This window comes from Salvia miltiorrhiza, chromosome 2, assembly GCF_028751815.1.
Source record: "Salvia miltiorrhiza cultivar Shanhuang (shh) chromosome 2, IMPLAD_Smil_shh, whole genome shotgun sequence".
In the NCBI taxonomy this organism is placed as follows: Eukaryota; Viridiplantae; Streptophyta; class Magnoliopsida; order Lamiales; family Lamiaceae; genus Salvia; species Salvia miltiorrhiza.
In genome coordinates, this window is record NC_080388.1 from 43725568 (window position 1) to 43738259 (window position 12692).

At 35.4% G+C, this 12692-nt stretch overlaps 1 protein-coding gene across 1 annotated transcript; it reads right to left on the reverse strand.

The window, feature by feature from the left end:
• Window positions 1-2726: 2726 nt before the first annotated feature.
• Window positions 2727-8928, reverse strand: LOC131013610 (protein DUF642 L-GALACTONO-1,4-LACTONE-RESPONSIVE GENE 2). The gene is given in 4 exon segments (XM_057941742.1): window positions 2727-3277; window positions 3279-3442; window positions 4010-4510; window positions 8645-8928. Coding segments are annotated over 4 exon segments (1167 nt in total). The 5' UTR covers window positions 8730-8928; the 3' UTR covers window positions 2727-2860.
• Between the last annotated feature and the right edge of the window lie 3764 nt (window positions 8929-12692).

Below are 12692 nucleotides of genomic sequence, written 5' to 3' on the forward strand. Positions count from 1 at the left end.
GTGTCCCTCGAATATCATCATGCTTCACCGCTTTAACACCCATTCTGGCTTCAACATCAGAAGTCAAAATACGGTGCCCAACATCACCCAAATCAGCAGTGTGCTGGTCAACAGGAAAATGCGCCGCATTTTGAATATTCTTGGCAGCCACCTGTTTATCATCCATCTCAGGACCTTCCACCACAATTTCCTCATCCTCACTATCCTCAAGAACTCGAAATCTGTTAGTATCGGGAATTGACTTCGCTTCCCTATTAGTATCCACTGGAACCAAAATAGCATCCAATAAATCCGGTCTAGACATGTTTGCAAAAATATTGTCCTTAGGAAATGTATCATCCGTATCCGCAGCCTTGGCCTGCCATGAAGGCTTCTTCGAAACTGGAATAACCTCATTTGATTTAAAGTTTCCCTATATCATCCATCATCTCATCCCGAGGCTGCTTCTTGATCTTATTACATTTATCAACACTATGCCCAATGATCCTACAGTGGGTACAATAAAAAGGTAACTGCTCATAATAGAATTCAACGTGATAAGAAGTCTCATCACCATAAACTTGCATCGGCTCTTGAAGCGGAAGGGATAAATCAACTTCAACGAACAATCTAACAAAATGCCCAACGTCAACATGGGCAGACGCCCCTATCAATCTTAATAGGCGTGCCAACCACGTTGCCAATACTCGTGATAACTTTCGGAATGCCAAAACTCCACAGGGAGAAAATATATTCTAACCCAAACTTGGCTCGGCGAGGACACTTCCTTATAAGGATTAAAACCTTTTACTCATTCCCTTATTCGAAGCGAGCCCTTCGATAACTCCCACAAAGGTCGAGCCTTTCACAAGTTTTTTCTCCTCCATTGTTTGAAACTTCAAGATAAAAAAACCTTTGCACATAGGAATCAGCTTCCATGCCGAAGAAATTTTCCAAATCGATTGAAGTTCCTGCTTAAGATCAGCTGTCGGACGAGGCTTATCTCCTTTCTTCAAAAGCAATCTTCCAATAATCGAAAATTGATATTCCCCAAAGCGTTGCTTACAAAATTCAGAAAGTAAAGAAAGAGTGAAACCATGACCAGATTCTTGGGCTTGAAGCGCCATGAATTTATGAGTGAAGACGTCTGAACGTCGTAAAACTCGAGGAGCAATAGCCCCCGCAAAAGAACCGCGCTGAACAACATCACTAGTGCGATTCCCTGGATTAGTGTTTTCCGGGAGAAACTCTCCATTTGCGCCAGAGGCAAGTGTAACACGAGTAGCATCAGGCACCACCGACGATGTCGTAGAGACGGAACTAGGAGTCCCTCTCTGACGACCTTCGCTATGAATGTTCGGAGACACCCTAGGCGAGAGTTGGCGGCTATGGTTGGGCGAGGAAGAAGGCGAAATTTTACGGGCATGGCTGGGCGAGGAAACCCTAGGTGAGGAACCACGCTGGGGCTGGGAGAAATTAGAAGACACCGGTGGGAGGTTGAGGCCGGATTTGTCCGGAGTCGTCAACAAAAGGTCGTCGCGCGCAGGCGCAGACGGAGACGCATCGCGCACTGCAGAAATCGAATGAACGCTGCCGCTGAGGAGAGGGGAAAATTTTCGAAGAGAATTCTCCACCATAAAAAGCGCAAAACCAAGAGTGATGTTGGCCATCGAGCGACCAGTGCCGCCGGGGCAGGCGGCGGCGCTAAGAAGAACAGAAAACGGTAGGGCTCATCGCTAGGGCAGAGCATCTTTTTCTTGATTTATTTATTTATTTATTATGACATGTAATATTCTATAATAATAGTAATACTAATTTTATCAATAACTTTCAATTATTTAGTTATCATTACATTTTATATAAAGTCGAAAATTTACATTTTCAAATTTGAATTTTCATTGAGTAAATGATGTTGATTATTTTATTTTATTTTATTTTTAAAACATAAGAGTAATACTCTTTTTCCCCTTTGAGATTTTTCTCTCGCGGGTTTTTCTCAAAGGGGTTTTAACGAGGTCCGGCCCTTAGTTTGCTCCTATGTGCTCTCAAGGATTTCTCTTAGGTTTTCTTTTTTCTTCTTTTCAATAAAATCACATTTTAATTAATGAACATTTGCTTATATTTTATTCTCTTTAATATTTATATTTATTTATTAATTTATTTATATATGTCGTTTAATTTCGATGTTTGCCGTGCATCGCACGGACGGACGTACTAGTATAAAACAAAAAACAGGTTAACCATATTGCTTACGGCGCAACGCCGCTTCTTCTCATTTTTCTTCAGCCAATCACGCAATCTCTCTTCTTCTCCAATCTTTTTCTTCTTCTGCTATTTTTCGAATTATCATACACATGAATGTTCAAATTATAATTTTACAACACTCACAAAGTGGAATGGATTTGTGAACAATAAAAACGCAAATATAGATTATTCTATTCACCATACCAAAAAAAAAAATGGCTACAGTAATGGATTTTAGGTAGGGGTTGGAGCAAAGATTCTACTCTATATTAAGTTGTTCTTAGAAACACACACATAAAAGAGAAAAGAGATAATTGGACTGTATAATTCTAAGGCCCAACAAAAGTTAACGAGCCCAATCTTAACCGAAAATTATGTTAGCCCATTGGTCTAAAATTGGGCCACCAGAGATCAAGCCCTATGAGCTACGGAGCTAGCCATATTGGGCCGGACTGAACCCGCTTGGAAAAACCGGATGGTCCTGACAGATTCGAGATGAAATATAAAATGAAGGCATTTTGATGCTCTATTACTGCAAACTCAGGATACCTTAATAAAACACATGAAACAAAACATGAGAGCTTGGTTTACCTATGCTCCCACTTCCACACATTACATAACCACCCTCCTTTCCAATCTACATCAACATCAAAACAATCAACAACATGAACCCCAACCCCCCTAGCCCAACCTTGGTCGACCCAGAAAGCTCAACCCTAACATCATCGACAACCGGGCCACACAACGAGCTCATATCATCTGTCCTCGTGTTGTAGTACACGCTATAGAAGGCGACGCGCGTCCTCTCCGCCTTGGACGTGAAGTTGACATTTACGGTCTGGAAGGTGGAGTTGGAGTCCGGAGTGTAGTGTACATTCTGAGCCTGATCGCCAGCAAACGCCATCACCGCCAACGGCTGCTTGCAGGCATCCCCCGCATGGCCTAGCGAGAACGTGAGCCTATATGGCTTGTTGGGCTTGGTTTCAACCATCTGGGAGATGATTCCCTCCTTCCCGGAGAGCAACTCGACCGCTCGTTTGCCTCCGGGGACGGAAGAAGTGGTTGGAGTCGACATAGCGCACGGCTCTGTTCGACTCCACCATCCAACCGGGTAGAGAGGATGTCTCCTCATCAAGATTGGTTGGGAGAAGGACGCCCAACGACTCGTTTCTAAACATCCATGGTCCCTCCTCGAAATCGCCATTTACAACTGCGTTATCTGTATACCAACAAGAAATTCTAAAATTTTCCAACACGAAATGAGACACAAATTTGCAATGGCCGTTATGCACTAGATGATCTATAAATTCATCTTAATTCTTTCATAGGTCTAATATCACAAATTCTACTAATTTCTTCAGTATAGAAATAAATAGTTCCATGGTGTATATATTATACAACTAGGTTTTGTATCGTTCCAAGTAGATTAATATTATGCTCCCCCAAGGGGACACCAAGCGATGCGACCTCCTGTGTGTAAACAGTGAGGTCCCGGGTTCAAACCCCACTGCTCCCATCCCCAACTCCCCCAAGTCAAAAAAAAAAAGTAGATTAATATTATGCTTTATGTAAATTTAACCAAGATGGTTACACTAGTAATTAACAATGCAAGTTATGTAACATTGTCATACTAAACACAATATAAATGAACTTATATCAAAACACAAATAAATTAATTTTACTTCTAAAAAATTACCACCTACTTTCATATTTCTAAAGCAAAATCAGATACCAAAATATTTATTCCAAAATTTATATATTAAAAATTAAAAATGACGATACTAACCTTTGGGCCTATCTGGCACAAAGAGCTTCTTGATGGCAATATCGTCAATGATGGGGCCGCAGGTGGGGTCATCCTCCATGCCGGGGTTCCGGAAGACCACCCGCGCCTCTGCCTCCGCCGCCTGAAAAGCCCAGGCGTAGGTGTCCCACCCCTGGACGCTGTAGAGCGTCTGCAGATCGATGGTCTGCGATGCCGGGGGCACTGACACGTTCAGTGCCTCCAGCTGTGCACATGTGCGGGCGGCGCTGAACGTGACGGAGTAGAGGGCCCCCTTCTCCACCGCCACCTCTTGGCTGATCTCGGCATCGTTTCCCAGCCGCACCGCGTGGGCCCCCTGCGGCACGATCAGGATCATACCACCCTGCTTCTGCCCCGACTCCACCACCTCCACCGTCCCGTTCGTCTTCCACCCAGGGATCGACCCGGGGCCGTCTGAGATCCCTGCCTCCGGCGAGAACCCGCCGGTTGGCGGGGTCTCGAAGTCACCATTCACTAGTTCCCCTGCAAATTTCCAATTCACATGCTTAGCTTAGATGGTCGAGTAGAACTATATATAATCGAAAATGCACATATATATTTAGAATGTTAATTTCAGACATTAAGCACTTCAATTATATTTACCAGTAGGCCAACACATAACTAAAGAATTCTTTCAAAAGGAACACATCACCAAATAATTGCCATGACACTACCAAGTATCATCGAATTTTATATTTCTTACTATTTGATCGTAAATACTCATTTTATTTATACTAATATTATCATCTTATATAATCGATTATTTAAAACAGAAGACGTGTTATCACTTACACTTACATATAATATAACATATGTTTGCAATTGAAAATCTTAAGGGACATTTTACTATGTATGATTGATAAAATGTATGATTGAGCATTTTATTTTTAAAAATAGGAATTCTTTAATATTATATTCTCAATATAATATAAATCAAGTAAAATTAGCTTAAATGATTGCCTGTGCATGAGGTGGTGCTTTATCTGGAGCGCCCTAACTTTGCGTCTCTGCTAGGCCGAAGCGGTGAGACGCAATGAAGAGTGCACCTCGCGATTAGTGTGTGTTTTTAGATTTTTTTCAGCTCAATTGAATGGTCTTTTGCATGTGAAATTAGATGGGTTAGTTAAAATTGAACCCTAATCTGAATGGACTTTTGAGATTTTGGTGTAATTACCATTTTAATATATATATATATATAAAAAAAGCAATTTAAAACCTAGCCACAACGCAGAGATATTTAAGGGTATTGAGATATTCCAAAGTTTCAATCCATCTAATAAAATAAGGGATAAACTTTTTTATTTTCATCTATCAAGTCTAATATTTCAAAGCAAACATCCCCTAAGTGATTAAAAATAAAAGTGTACAGGAACAAAAAGTAATTCTTGTCACTCAATAAGATTTACAAGCAGTTACTATATCTTATCATCCTAAAAAATGAATACACCAATAATATTAAGACAAAAAGCGCTATTCACCTTTAGCCCCGCTCCCGCTTTTAGGCAATTTCAAGAAAACGAGTTAAAAAGGAATGGCAAAATAAAAGAAAAGGAATCTCGTAATTCAACAGAGGACAAAAGCGCGTTTCATTTTCAACATTGGGAGCCCAGCAGCCCAACAATCGATAAAACTGCTATTTTATTGTCTAGATCTAGCATTGTGTGAAAGTTGAAAAACACAGCATGCATTCACATTGATTGTCGGAGATAACATAGTACTCCCTCCGTACCCGGCCAATAGGCTCATTTCTTTTCAACACGAAGATTCAGAAATTCATTTTTTAGTACTAGTTAATATGGTGTGGTCCATCAAAAAATAATCTTTTAAAAGTACTCCCTTATGAAAAGGCTAGATAATACTCCCCAGAGACGGATCCAGAATTTTTTTATTATGAGGGCACAAAACTATATACTCCCTTCGTCCCTCATAAATATATATAGGTACTTTCTGTACGAATTTTAATAAAAAATTGTTTAAAGTATTGATAGTGGAAAAAAAGATCTCACATTAAGGATATTATTAAATAGAGGATAGATATAATGATAAATTATGAAAATTATGTGTGAAGTAGTGTCCAACAAAAAAGTAAGTATAAATATGAGAGATGAAGGAAGTATTAAAATACATTGAAAAAAATAATTTTTTCGTTTGGAATTTGAGATTGGGAATAATTGGATATATTAAAATTTGAGGGATATTGAAATATAATCATATATATATATATATATATAAACAATAAAAAAGTCAAGTATTGTTTTGGGATTTAAGATTGAAATATAATAAAACTTATATAAATATACATATATAATTAATAATACTAATAAAGAAAAAAGTTGTGGGGGCACGTGCCCCCATACTAGTATATGTGGCATCCGTCTCTGGTACTCTCTTATTGTTACTTAATAAAGCCCTAAACATTTCTATATTAAGACTGAGCCTATTGGAATGGGAACAACCTAAAATGAAAAATGAGCCTATTAGGAATGGAACGGAAGGAGGGTAGTATATAACGTCAACAATTATAAACGGACGGAGGGAGTAGTATATAAAAATTACATGACTTCTGAAATGTTGCAATTACAGTATTTGCAAATTTAAAGCCAAAATTATCATTTTACTTATAAAACAACTTATCCCAAAAAATTGAGGATATTGTAATTATAAAAAGTTACAAAAATAATGCCATACTAATCCACTAACTTAAAGAATTTTTCACAACAAATTGCGAATGTGGGTACTCAATTTTTTTAAATAAATTAATAATATTAAATAAATAAATTTAAAAAGTGCGCAATAAAAAACTCAAATTCAAGATCTTTAACCTTTGACATTAACTTCTTGCTGCTTAGGCAACACACCCACGCATTAATTACTTGCACTAGTTCATTTTTTACTAATCCACTAATAAAGCCAGAATTTTTTACAGTAATCATAACGGTCGTGTCCAATTGAGAATGTGGGTACTCAATTTTTCACAATAAAAATTTAAAATATTCTTTATACTAATCCACTAACTTAAAGAATGAAGTAGAATAAAAAGGAAGTGGCGAGGTTATTTAATAATCACAATTTATTCTATCTGTACTTATAAAGTGTAAAAGCGTTGTACCCTTTTCTATACAATATGAACGTAAAACATAATAAAATGAGACAAAGTAAGAGTATTGTATAAATTAATAAATGCATCATGCCATACCCTTAAATAAAATCTCAATAATAAGAAAATATACATGAAACCACAATGGCAAATTCAAGATGGGATACATGGTGATATGTTGGGTGTGTATAACCTTTTATTTTAGTCCGCACAGTGCCGAACTTTATTTTTGTTTAGTTATTTTTTATTTTATTAATTGATTAAGTTGATTAATGTTTAACTAAACTAATTAATAAGTTCTAGCTATTAAATATTAATTATGAATTATCAAATTCTTAGTAAGAAATACTAACAAATAGTACTACCTTATTTATAAACTACTAAATCGTAATTAAAAAATTTGATAATAATTAATAAATGATTAATAATTAATTAATTAGTTGATAATTAATACTCCCTTTGTCTATAAAAGTGTGCATTACTTTTAGTGGGACTAATTTTAATAAATATTAGGTGAGTGTTATGAATGGAGGAAGAAATCTATTTTATTGTAGGGTTAAAGATTTTGGTAGATCATGGGTATAGTAAAGTTAGGAATAAGATGATAAAATAAAAGTAAAAACTATGGGATTTTATACTAAAATAGAGTCCACAAATAAAAAACACTCCATATTCTTATGAGAACGTAATAAAATTGCAACATAATAAAATTGCAAAAAATTATATACTTCTAGACGGGGGAGCATATAATTACAGGTTGCAGACGTGCACCAGAGAGTACTATTATCACAATTGGACACAAACATAATAATTTGATACATATAATAATCTCACATATAACATTGTCTAACATATTAATATGCCCCCTACCACTTTTCCAAATTAAATTTTGTACCACAAATAGCAAATACCTAGTCCCACCATATTTATTAAAGATAGTGAAACACGAAATATTTTGTGCGTGTGTTCAACCAGTATTTTAGACTGATTAATATTGAAGTCAAAATTCTCAATCTCGAATCCATCATCATCTGATCTCTAAAAAATTATATTTTCTGAACTGAAACGACATAATGTAAATACTCATTTTATGGAGTATATGTTTCGATTAACATGTAACTACGTGTATGAATTATTAAGCTCAAACTCAAGCAACCACAAAAAGTTTCAGAAGAGAATGGCGCAAGAAACGTGAGGTACTATCATCATGCATTTAATGAAAAATAAATTTGAGCGGTGGGCCCCACGACATTCAGATTGAAGGCGTGAAGGCGATAATCATTTACACATTTCCCTAAAAAAAATTCTGCTACCGCCAATACAAATTTCGCCCACGCAGATCGCAAGCACACCACATTCTACGCACTAGGCTTGGTTGAAGGCATTTTGACAAACAGATTCAATGCAAGTTTTTATATCATAAATGTGCAGATCTTTCAAAGACGAAGCGAAAATCACTTGAAATCGGAAGCATTTACTTCACATGTTAGAGAGAGAGGGGGAGGGGGAGGGGGGCGTACCGTCTTCAACTACAGCAGCAGCTGATAAAGCAAACAGTAATGCAAGTAAAGAGAGGCGGAAGCATAATGTTGAGCTCGGAACCATCTTTAATGCCGAATGATCCTTTTCCTTTCTCTCTCTAATAAGTCTCAATGTCTCAGTCAGTGTGTGTGTGTGTGTGTAAGCAGAGGGAGTACAGTTTGTATACAGTGGGAGGAGAGAGAGAGAGAGAGAAAGAGAAGGGAGAGATGCAGGGAATGGAATAGACAGAGCAATTGTCTTTTTATCCGAGATTCGAGCTGTTTGCTCGAGTGGGGCACTTAAAAAATTGTACTCCCTCCGTCCCTGAAATGGCTTCCTCTTTGGGGACGGCACGGGTTTTAATAAAAAGTTGTAAAGTGTATTGATAGTGGAGAAAAAATGATATAATTATTATTGAAAGTTGTGAAAAGTGTTATAATTAGTATTGAGAGTGGTGAAAAGTGAAAAGTAAGAATAAATAAAGTATTATTAGTGGTGGGGTAGGTTTCCAAAAATGGAAAGAAAGAAAGAGGAAGTTATTTGGGGGACGTCCCAAAATGGAAAAAGAGGAAGTTATTTTAGGGACGGAGGGAGTAGTTTTATTTTACCCAGTATTATCCGTTCGTCCGATGTATGACAAACATTAAAATTAATATTTAAATCAAAATAAAATATTTCCTCTGTTTATGAAAAAAATTTCTTGGAGGAAATAGCAAGAATTTTAAGAAAAAATATTGTTGAGTGTATTGAGAGTGGATAAAAGGTACTAGTTGAGTGTAGTGGAAGTGGTGAAAATGTGTTATAATTAATATTAAGAGTTGTGAAAAGTGAAAAGTAAGAGGATTATAAGTGATGGGGTATAGTCAAAAAATAGGTAGAAAGTTCTTATATGGACGTCCTAAAAAGGAAAGATATGAAGCTCTTTCGTGGACAGAGGGAGTATGTTTTAAAAATAAAATAAAATAATTAATATCAATCGATTTATAAAACTTTAAATTTCAAAATATAAATTTTCAACTTTATATGAAGCATAATGATAATTATATTTATTAAAAAAATAAAAATTATTTGATAATAAAATTTAATATTACACATTATTATTATAGAGTATTATGTATTATAATGAGTAAATATTTTCATACACAAACGGTGCGAACTCCTCTCTACGAACAGTGAGGTCCAGGGATCAAACCCCACCGCTCCCCCCCCTCCCCCAACGTGTGTGTGTGTGTATATATATATATAAAGGGTAAATATCATGAAAACCCTTGAACTATACTCACTCTATCAAAAATACCCTGAAACTTTCAAAATATTATTTAAACCCTCAAACTATTAAATTTTTATCAAATATATCCTGCATATATTTTCCGGTCACCAGAAATGTGATGTGGCTCACCGGATGCCACAATGTAATTTATATTCTATTTTTTTTTTAAAATGACATGGCAAAAACGACTTCGTTTCGTACCATATTCTATCGTGTTTATCCCTAATTCTAGGTTATTAGCGTAAATTTCAAACACGATAGAAGTAAATTTTAAATTTCAGACTGGATTTTTTAAAATGATATGGTACGAAACGACGTCGTTTTTGCCATTGCATTTTAAAAAAATAGAATATAAATTACATTGTGGCATCCGATGAGCCAAATCACATTTTTGGTGACCGAAAAATAGATGTGGGATATATTTGATAAAAATCTGATAGTTTAAGGGGTTTAGAAAACATTTTGAAAGTTTCAGGGTATTTTTGATAAAGCGGGTATACTTCAGGGGTTTTATGATATTTACCCATATATAAAACTAGTTTTACGAGATCATGCATCATTAACTAATAATTTTAAATATTTTCATACGCAAACATAAATAAAAAATTATATTATTAATATATATAACTAATTATTCATCTATAAAGTTATACTATTAAAATTTAAATTTTTGACGCATAAATATAGAGTATTAATTTTGGAGCAATTTTGGTTTTTAACAAGAATTTAAGAAAATGTCAAACAATATGCAAATTAATTTATTGCGGCAATTTTAACACGAATTCGATTTTCATTCAAATTGAAACTAATGAGGCACGTCGGAATTTCGATATGGAGAAATCGGACATTTACAAAAATGACATCGTGGACACATTTATCCCAATGTCATCTTATATATATATATATATATATATATATATATATATATATATATATATAGTTGTTCAAATTTGGCAGAATCATGAGACACGACCGTTGTTTAAAAAGTTAGGGTCATAGATGTTAAATGTCGTCTTCTGCAAATACATCAGCAGATTCTTCTTGGAGTCTGAATATGATTGTCGTTTATAACTATGGATATCAAGGTGAGATGTCGATGTCGTCTTTCTCAAGTCAAGTCTCTTACCTTTTGCCATGTAGATTCCACCTCACTCAATTAATACCACTAGATTGTCAAGTCAGCTTTAATTAAATAGAACTCGTGTTGTTGGTCACGAGCGAGTACGTAATGGTGTATGGGGGAATACACCAGTTTCAATTTCTAATCGCTTTTCATAGTTAAGTGTGTTTTGAACATGATTAGTTGATAATGAGTCAATTGAGTTGATACAGGTAACTGGAGTTAGACTGACTGATACCCAGATAATTGTTCTAACTGAAAGTTTAGTTAGCAATCCTACTAAGTGCTCGTAAGCTGATCAATTGAACTGCTAATTGATGTACGAAATATGGTGATTGGTTTAGCTCGCATTTACAAAATCTTTTCAAGTTAACTGTTAAGCTTTATCAATATTTAGTTTATGATTTGTGGCTTGAGTCAATCATAAGAAGTATGCTGAAATTCAATTTTAATGCTTGTGCTGATTGTTATGTGTAAGGTCAATTTGTAGAGCCGATAAACAGATAAAGCAAGACTGAAATAAAATGCAGAAAGTAAATACACAATCAATTTTACGTGGATCGGAGAACACTCCTACGTCTACAGTCCCGATTTACAAAAGAATCCATTAATTTCAGATTCTTTGTTTTAATGCAGCAAGTTAGCTAATCAATCAAATTCGTTAGATTGATCCACGTGTTATGCGGCCATGACCGTTAAAGCAATTTCCTCGATTGCACCCGAAATACAGTCCTTCAGTTTTTAGACTACAAACTTGTCGCTCACTTGTTGATTTCCTTCTAATACTAACACCTAACTTTTACACAGGGTAAAGGCTTGAAAGGGTTTCTAACTAATAAGCATACTATTACGATCCTTATCATCTCTTGATCGTGTGTACCAGAACTCAATCTTTATCATCTTGATTTAGTTCCATCCTCCAAGCAAAACATATTTGAATATCATCATCGAACATCTTATCGTTTGATCTTACGAATCATTCAGTAAACATAAGGTATTCAAATGTGGATTCTCCGAAGTGTTTTTATCTCCATGCAGCGTCAGCTTTTGTTAGATAAACTTTTATGTCATCGGCCGAAATTTTTTCCCTTTTTACTATAAAGCTTTCGAATGAAGATATTCCTTATATTTTGAAGCCAGAGAGATAGGCAACTCGAATGGTCTATTTTCTCCTTTCTGTCTAAGTTGATTCCCAGGTATGGTGGGTTGAAGGCATTCAACTGTGATGTCAGGTTCCTCATTGATTGGCTTCAGTGTGAGGTCCAGCAGGTTGGTGCGAGTTTTTCTTATTGAAATCTTCTTTTGAGTTGGGGCCCCTTAGATTGTAAGACCTATGGCGAATTCATCAAGTTTGTTGGATTAATTCAATTTTAGAATTTTAATATTATAAAAGAAATATAATAAAAGAATTATGACATTATATAATAAATGACAAATTTTAAAAGGAAAAATGCGAAAAGAAACATAATATGCATGCATTAAAGTCATTTTCACAATTTCAAAACTAAGACTTCACAATTTATAAAATCAAAATTTTAAATTGAAGTCATTCTTCCACCACAAGACACACCTCGTCATTACTGTTGTAAAGTAATCAAATATTTCGTATTCGACAAATATTCTATTCGAATTCGAAATATAATCATTTGATTTGATT